Raw genomic sequence first — 8,956 nt, 5'->3', positions numbered from 1 at the left:
CTCCAGGAGCAGGGAGTTCTCCAGGAGCAGGGAATGCTCCAGGAGCAGGGAGTTCTCCAGGAGCAGGGAATGCTCCAGGAGCAGGGAGTTCTCCAGGACCCACATCCTCGGGGGCTGATGCGGGGAGCAGGTCCATGAACAGCTGTGCCCATGGAACCACACTGATCATCATCAATGCCATCCATCTCCCAGGCACTGATTGTGGAGCTGGGGAGGGACAAGGGGACCCCAGAGCTCCTCAGTGCCCCAGGCTGGGGGTGAAGAACAGGGCAGTGGCCTGCCCATGTGGGGCTGGGCAGGGAGGGACAAGGCACCACAGCTTGGCTGGGTGCTCCCACATGGGACAGGGCCAGGAGCCCTGCCCAGGGAGAGCTGAACACGAACAGCAGAACAGGGCCAGGAGCCCTGCCCAGGGAGAGCTGAACACGAACAGCAGAACAGGGCCAGGAGCCCTGCCCAGGGAGAGCTGCCCTGCGGGGTCCAGCCAGCACCTGCAGCCCATGGGGCAGGGTCCCTGCACCCCAGGGATGGGGTGATCCCAGCACCCCAGGGATGGGGTGATCCCTGCACCCCACTGACCCCAGGAGCAGCTCGTGTCCACGGGCAGGAGCCCAGGCAGGCCTCTGCAGCCTCAGCACAAGACCTGGAAAGAACAGGTTCAACAATTTCACAGGGAATGTTTCCTTCACCTATTGATTTTGACAGTTCTGGGATGCTTGCTCAGGGAATGGGATGGGAAAACATAACAAACCTGGGAGCTGCTGAGTTAACTGTACCTGGAGGAAGAGAAGCAATATCACCAAATTTCCCAGGAGAACCTGTGCTTCCTCTAGGAGCCATCCATTTCCTCCTCCTTCAGGCACACCAGCTCCTCCAGCAGAGATGTGTTTGTGTTTGTGTCAGGCACCTCCAAGCAGGAGAAGCTGCATTTTTGGAGCCAGCAATGTATGGGAGCTGCTCAGGCAGCTGCTCCCACCCCTCCAGTGCCCCTTATCCAAACAGCTCACACAGCAAGGACACCTCCGAGCTGAGATGGGGCAGGGCAGGGCATGGAGGGCTTCATTCCCTGTCTGAGATCCACAGAGAAGCACAAGGAGCTCCCCATGGAGGCAGGACCTGTCCCCTGGCCACGCTGCCTTCAGCCAAGCTCCCAGTTCCTGCTGCTGGAACCACACAAGCCTCAGACACAAAGGAAATCCCATCCTGACAACAAACTGAAAGGAGCCATTGGAAAAGCAAGCCAGCCCAAACCCAGCTGCTACACAACACTCCTCAGCCTCCCCAGGGCACACTGGCTCCTGCCCACCAGCAGCACCTCTGCATTTCAAACAGCAAAGCTCCAGCCAGTCCAAGCAGCTCTGGCAAGGCTGGAGCTGCCCTGAGCACGGAGCGCAGCCTCCCAGAGCCAGGCCTGCCTTAAAGCCCAGCTTTTTGTGGCCAGGGGATCTCTGTCTCTCCAGCCCAAGTGCACCAGGTGCCTCTCTCCAGCCCAAGTGCACCAGGTGTGTCTCTCCAGCCCAAGTGCATCAGGTGCCTCTCTCCAGCCCAAGTGCATCAGGTGTGTCTCTCCAGCCCAAGTGCACCAGGTGTGTCTCTCCAGCCCAAGTGCACCAGGTGTGTCTCTGCCTCCCACAGAGCTGTGCTGCAGCAGGGATGGGGCTGGCCGAGCTCTGAGCCTGAAATCCAGGGCAGGAGGGTGCCAGCTACAAACACTGCACCCCAAATCTGCCTGCAGCAGTGCCAGGGGCTGCCAGAGCTTGGCACAGCCCTCACCTGGCCCCTCAGGGTGGCAGATGGGTGGGCACCTCAGCATCACAGCCTTGCTGCAGGGAGAGCAGAGCACTGCCGTGGCTTTGCATGGGGCCCTGGCCAAGGCCAGTAAAATCAGACATCTGCTCATTTTATCCTTGCATGGACCCTGAAACACAGCCAGAACTGCCACTGAACCCTGCCCTGGGTGCTGGGCACTGCTCTGCTGGCCTGACTGCTGCCAAGCAGGCAAAGGAAAAGGGCTGATTGCACTGGCCTCACATCAATTGTTGTGTCCCAGGTTTGCTGCAGTGAAAAGTCATCAAATGCTTTGTTATCTGACCTGAGATACACACAGCCCCAGGTAATTAATACAGCCGGGTTTATCAACAACAAGAAAACAGAACAGATTTAAGGAGTCCCAAGGAAGTTGCTACAACTGTCCTCAGTCTGTCTGCAACACAAGCACAAGAGAGAAAACCAGAACAGAAGTTACTCTGCAATCTAACATGGAAAAATCTGGTTCAGCTCTCCAAATTAATCCAGCCTGTGCCCACCGTGCCCCAAAAAGTACCATGAATGGGAATTTGACCTTTGTTGAAGGCACCCTCAAGAGCCTGCAGAGCAGCAGCCCTGCCAGAGGAATCCCACAGTGAAACATTTCTGTTCCTCCCTGGAATGAGGCTGATGACAAAGAAGAAAACCGTTACTCACCGAGCTGGTGTCCTGCAGCTCCTGCCCCCCTGCATCTGCAGGGTCCTCACCTGTGGGGCTGTGCAGAGCTTTCCCCATGCGCAGGGAATGCAGACACACCAGGGCTGCCCCAGGGACAAAGCCCTGGGGACACAAAGCACCGCACAGAGCTGCCCCTCCAACCTGCAGCAAACACCCTGGCTCTCCCCTCTGGTGTTCGAGACATCAGGACTGGCACACATCCCCTGAACAGTTACTGCCACAATAATTACTGAGGACAATTCACATCCTCTGGTAGCTTTCCCTGGGATGCATTTAATAGAATTTATTTTGGTTATTTCCAGGAATCCTTGGCTTCTCTAGACTCCACAATTGTCCTTATTATTGTAAGAAATAATCCAATAATACAAAAGGGACTGTCTTAGACATATATTTGTGCGAGAAACTGGGACACTTGAGTGATTAGAAGGGAAGCTAGTGAGAGAATCTCAGCTACTGAAATGACCCTGTGGCCATGAGGCTACGAGGGTGAGGAAAGAGGTCTTTTTATGGAAACATTTAACACAACAACAGGAATACAAATCAAGATCCATTAAATTAGCTTTAAATTTTAATGGATCAGGATGTGCAGTTTACATAAAGAAGGATTTGCTTAATAAAATATTAATATTTTTTTGCTAAAAGAACTGTAAATTGCAAGTTAATATAGGTTTCCTTATATAGAACATCAAAAGTTGAAAAGCACTGAAAGAGCAAATCAAACACAGAAGATAAAACTGAGCCAGAATTCAAGGAGAGTGAAATATTGTGTGTGATCAGCCTCCAAGAGTGGACCCTTGGTGACCCACATTTATTACTTGATTTAACAAAAACCATGGAAACATGAAAAATAGGAAGTGTGGGGCCTTTGGTTCCATGCCAGGGGGTGGCTGTGACCCCTGTGGGCAGCTCAGGTGTCCCCACAGGTCACAGGGCCAGCCCCAAATGTGACACCGGGTCCAGAGAGAGCCAAGGCTGGGAGCACACCCTGCTCCAGGAACCCAAGGCAAAGTGCACAGAGGGACAAGCAGGGATCCTGCACCCAGCCAGGAGGTAAAGCTGGCACCACTGCTACAGGAACCCAAGGCAAAGTGCACAGAGGGACAAGCAGGGATCCTGCACCCAGCCAGGGCACAAGCCAGGCTCGGGGGATGAGGCTGACGCGCTCTCCAGCTCTCCCACCCACCAGTCCTGGGGATTTTTCTGGAAACATCAAAGTGCATTTGAGCACCTGCTCCTACGTGCCAGTTTGCCTTCAGGCATCATGCCAGACAGGCCACCTCATCCACAGGGTTAAAAACACCACTGGAAAAGTGACTCACTCCAAACACATTTCATTCCAGCTTTCCAAAGACAAGGAAAACCAAAAAGCATCTGCGAGTGAAAGCCCAGTGGTTTCAAACTACAACAAACCACAGCTTCATTTCCCAAGGTGGCACCTAGGGACTGCAGCCATGCAGCAGTAATTAAATTTACATGACCAGAGCCTGTCTCTGTCAGTCTGAGGAGCTCTGGCTCTCTGGGTACAGGGAGAAGGCTGCAGGACAGGGGAGACTGTGCAGAACCCCTAGTGTGGGGCTGTGAGGACATAGCAAAGGTCCCTGCTGGTTACAGAGCCCATAGCAAAGGTCCCTGCTGGTTACAGAGCCCATAGCAAAGGTCCCAGCTGATCTGAGAGCCCATAGCAAAGGTCCCTGCTGGTTACAGAGCCCATAGCAAAGGTCCCAGCTGGTTTGGGAGCCCATAGCAAAGGTCCCAGCTGGTTACAGAGCCCATAGCAAAGGTCCCTGCTGGTTACAGAGGCCATAGCAAAGGTCCCTGCTGGTTACAGAGCCCATAGCAAAGGTCCCAGCTGGTTATAGAGCCCATAGCAAAGGTCCCTGCTGGTTACAGAGCCCATAGCAAAGGTCCCTGCTGGTTTGGGAGCCCATAGCAAAGGTCCCAGCTGGTTACAGAGCCCATAGCAAAGGTCCCAGCTGGTTTGGGAGCCCATAGCAAAGGTCCCAGCTGGTTTGGGAGCCCATAGCAAAGGAGAGGGGGACTCACGTTGAGCTGCAGGTCGTCTGTCCACTGCCCCACCAGGCGGTAGCCGGGCGTGCTGGTGTTGCTGCTGTGGAACTGGAAGATGTCGTAGCGCCCCGGGGCGTCCCCGTTCTTGTTGAACATCACTGGAGTGCCAGCACTGCCTGGGGGAAGGAAACCAGACAAAATCCAACCACCCAGCACCAAAGCTTTACCCAGTCTTTCATCTGAGCTTTCACACTGGAAACACGTCCCAGGCCGAGGCCACCATCCCACAGTCATCCAAACTGGACACTTGGGGACACTGCCACCACCCAGCCCTGTCCCACAGAGCATCATCCCTGCCCTACCCTGCTGCCTGGAACAAACACAGCAAGCCCAGGTGAGCCCTGCCTCACCAGAAAGAGCAGGAGGCTTCTCTTCCTGCCCTGCAGCAGAGCCTGCCTCCCATCTCCCTGCCCTCGGAGAGATCTCCAGTGAATGCAGCCTCTAAATGCTGCTCTCCCCCTGCAGAAAATGGCCCATCTGCTCCTGAGAGATGCTGCTGTCAGAAGCCAGCCCAGGTCTGGCGAGTCCTGGCTGCATCCAGAAACAGGTACTGTTAGCATCCTCCTCCACAGTGTGTTCCACTGTCATGGGGCTGGGAGAGGACAGAGCAGCTTGGGAACAGCACTCCTGGTGCGCTCCCTTGTCCAGGAACAGCACTCCTGGTGCACTCCCTGCCCTAGGAACAGCGCTCCTGGTGCACTCCCTGCCCTAGGAACAGCGCTCCTGGTGCACTCCCTGCCCTAGGAACAGCGCTCCTGGTGCACTCCCTGCCCTAGGAACAGTGCTCCTGGTGCACTCCCTGCCCTAGGAACAGCACTCCTGGTGCACTCCCTGCCCTAGGAACAGCACTCCTGGTGCACTCCTTGTGCATTCCCTTGTCCAGGAACAGCGCTCCTGGTGCACTCCCTTACCTGGGAAGAGCACTCCTTGTGCACTCCCTTCTTCAGGCTCTGTAGCATTCCCACAGGAGTGCCCTGGGCAGAACCAGAGCAGGACCCTGAATTAACTTGATTTACCATGTAAATGGTAAATAATACCTTGTCACTCCAGTGACAAACACGGGTAAGTGCAGGACAAGAGAGCCCCAACCCTTCCTGTGCTGGCAAAGCCTGGAGCTGCCCTGACACCTGAGCCCAGCTCAGGCCAGCTCTCAGCAGGACAGACACCTGCATTTCAATCAGCACAGCCCTGGCTGGGAACCCTCCCAGGAGGAGAACCAAAGCTCTGCCTCATTTCCTCACAGCTCCAGGAACAACCTTCCAGGGTGACATTTATTTCCAGACATATTAAAATAGGCTTCGGTGGGGTAGAGTAATATTGTGTCAAGATTGAAGATTATGACAATCCTCCAGCATATCTATATTCAAAGCTTCCTCCTCCTAACTTTTTTTCCCCAAAGCAATGAAAAATCTCTCCTGTTGTAGCACTGAACTTTAAGATTATCGTTTTCTTCATGATTCCCATTCTTCATTGAATTCCAGGGAGTGAAAAAAAGATTTGAAGGAGTGAATTAGCATAGTCTCCATTCTAGCCCTGGTAAATTGTTTCCTGTCTCTCCTACAATGCTCTGAGATCAGATACAAATTCAGTTCAAAGGCTGGTACAGAAAATCTCCCACTGAAATCTCTCCTGGCTGGCTCCTTGAGAGCACCAGGCAGATATTTAATTGTCATTACAGATTCATGCAGCCAGAATACATCGGAGTGGAAACACTCAGAGGCAATCAGAAGCAATGGCTGTAATTCCTTGGCTCCTCAGGAAAGGCAGCAAAGTGCTAAATGGGATTTGGCTCATCACCACTCTTAGGGCTGCTTAGGGTCAGTTAGGCTCAGCTTTGTCAGAGCTGACAAGAGAAGGACACCTGGAATGGCAGGAGCTCAGGTGAGCTCCCAAAATGCAACAGACACACACAGGAAGGGGCAGGGCTGCTGGTCAGGAGGCAGATGGAGGATGGACCCCACTGTCACGGCCACGCCAAAGCCAGCGCAGGGACAAACCCTCGGGGGACACAGCCAAGAACACAGCACAGCCACCCCAAACCCCAGCAAAGGCACTGAAAGGGACCTGGGATGGCCGTGGGGGCAGCAGGGGGGCACAGCACCTTGGGCTGGGGGCCTGCAGGGACCCCAGAGGCACAGTCCCAGCAGGATAGTACAGCACCATGGGCTGAGGGCCTGCAGGGACCCCAAAGGCACAGTCCCAGCAGGGCTGGGGGCCTGCAGAGACCCCAAAGTCAGAGCACCATGGGCTGGGGCCCTACAGAGATCCCAAAGGCACAGTCCCAGCAGGACAGCACAGTCCCAGCTCACCACAGCTCAGGACAGGGCAGGCAGGAGCAAACCCTGCTCACAGTCTGTGCTGAAATGGCACAGGAGCACACCCTGCTCACAGTGCCTGTGCTGAAATGGCACAGGAGCACACCCTGCTCAGTGTCTGTGCTGAAATGGCACAGGAGCACACCCTGCTCACAGTCTGTGCTGAAAGGACACAGGAGCACACCCTGCTCAGTGTCTGTGCTGAAAGGACACAGGAGCACACCCTGCTCAGTGTCTGTGCTGAAAGGACACAGGAGCACACCCTGCTCAGTGTCTGTGCTGAAAGGACACAGGAGCACACCCTGCTCAGTGCCTGTGCTGAGGTGCCACAGCCCCAGGGGGAGGTGGGATCCATGGAGCAGCTGGCGAGGGAAGCACTGCTAACCCCAGGGCAGGCACGAGTGTGCCTCTCCTGCCTTTGAAGCCGCAGTAATTGGGCTCCAGCCAGGGCTCTGCTCAGCAGGGCCAGCCCTCCTTAACCTCTGGGTGAGGCTCTGGAGCCCTCTGTGCCACCTGTCTGCAGGGTCTGTCAGTCCTGGTTTGCATCACTGCAGCGATCCAGCCTCAGCTCAGGCTCCTTTCATGAAATAATGAAATTAATTAAAAGTGATGTACAAAAACCTCATGGCAGAGAGGAAACAGGCATTTCAGAAATAACCCTTGATCTTCCAGTCATTAAAACATGTCGTTATTTAACTGGTGTTTGATCATTTAGGATTTATTTTCCTCCTGTTAAGATTTCCCAGATTCTGCTGAGCCCACTGAGCAGTTCAGAACCTGTGTCAGTCTCCAGGCTGCAGCTCCTTGCTCATGCAGAGCTGTGACAATTTAATTCAGTTCCCAACAAAGGAGCTGCTTCTCCCCACGCAGACACAGGGCACTTGACACCTGCAGGAAGCCCTCAAACCCAGACACAACCTGACTGAATGTGCAGGGTTTCGATCTCTTAATCACTGCAAGATGAGGAATGAATTATGGAGAGGAGGCCAGGAGTGACACAGGTGTCACCAGCCAGGAGTTTGGTACTCAGGGCACGTCCATGGCAGTTTGGGCACCCGAGGGCCTCCCATGAACAGCATCCTCAGCTTTTCACTGGCAAAAACACAGCTGCGCCTCAAAACTTCCAGAATTTCACTGGGCGAGCACTTGAGGTTTAAAGTCTCCCATATGTTGGGCCTTTATGTCCTCAAGGACATGATCACAAAATGCACACTGAGCTCCTCACTCACATCCAGCCTCACTCCATCACAGCCTGGCTGCATTGATGGCAGCACCTCTGCGAGGAGGGCAAGGCCCCCCAAAGCAGGGCCAGCAGGGGGGTCCCAGCTCAGGGACCAGCAGGGCTGCTCCCCGGCAGGAGGATGGCCAGAGAGCAGCAGCAGAACAGACCATGCTGCTCCTGTCCCACACAGCAGCACAACAGAGCTCCCACTGCCCCACCCTGGCACCAGGAAAATCCCCTGGGGCACTGGGGAGCAGGATCTGCACCCCGAGCCACCCCTGCCCAACCCCATGGAGAGGGGGCAGCAGGGGACAGAGGAGGGTCGGTAGGTGATTTGGGGGGGCAGTAGGTGACAGAGGGTGTCAGTAGGGGACCGAGGGATATCAGTAGGTGACAGGGAGGATCAGCAGGGCACAAGGGGGTCAGTAGGTGATGGGGGGTGGGGCAGTAGGGGACCGAGGAGTATCAGTAGGTGACAGGGGGATATCAGCAGCGCACAGGGGTGTCCCTAGGTTCCGGGGCCGTGTCTCACCGTTGAAGTTGACGCTGCGGATGTACTTGAGCAGCCGCTTGCCCCCGGCTTTCTCCATCTCGGAGCACAGCCCGGCGCTGTCGGCGCACAGGTCGCGGTTCATGTGGTGCAGGGCGTGGGCCATGGCGTACACGGCATCGATCACGAACTGCACCTTCCCCTCCTGCTCGTAGTGCGAGTCCTTCCCGATGCGCTCCTGCCCTGCGGGGACACGGCGACACTCAGGGACAGCGGGACAGCGCTGCCCCGGCACACGGGGACACTCAGGGACAGCGGGACAGCGCTGCCCCGGCACACGGGGACACTCAGGGACAGGGGGACAGCGCCGGCCCGGCG

The 8,956-nt window shown here is 55.5% G+C and overlaps 1 protein-coding gene across 1 annotated transcript in view; it reads right to left on the bottom strand.

Moving 5' to 3' along the window:
- The window catches only part of GRM7 (glutamate metabotropic receptor 7), a 111,346-nt gene that overhangs the window by 50,721 nt on the left and 51,669 nt on the right, over positions 1-8,956 (bottom strand). Inside the window, exons 5-6 of the mRNA XM_031061632.1 lie at positions 8,621-8,821; positions 4,528-4,667 (exon numbers count right to left, since the gene is read on the bottom strand). Of these exons, the coding sequence (XP_030917492.1) occupies positions 4,528-4,667; positions 8,621-8,821 (341 nt within the window). The remainder of the gene's footprint in view (positions 1-4,527; positions 4,668-8,620; positions 8,822-8,956) is intronic.

This window comes from Geospiza fortis, unplaced genomic scaffold (assembly GCF_000277835.1).
Source record: "Geospiza fortis unplaced genomic scaffold, GeoFor_1.0 scaffold128, whole genome shotgun sequence".
Classification (NCBI taxonomy): domain Eukaryota; kingdom Metazoa; phylum Chordata; class Aves; order Passeriformes; family Thraupidae; genus Geospiza; species Geospiza fortis.
Note: the sequence above shows the minus strand (reverse complement) of the source record. Positions and strands in the feature narration are given on the sequence as shown.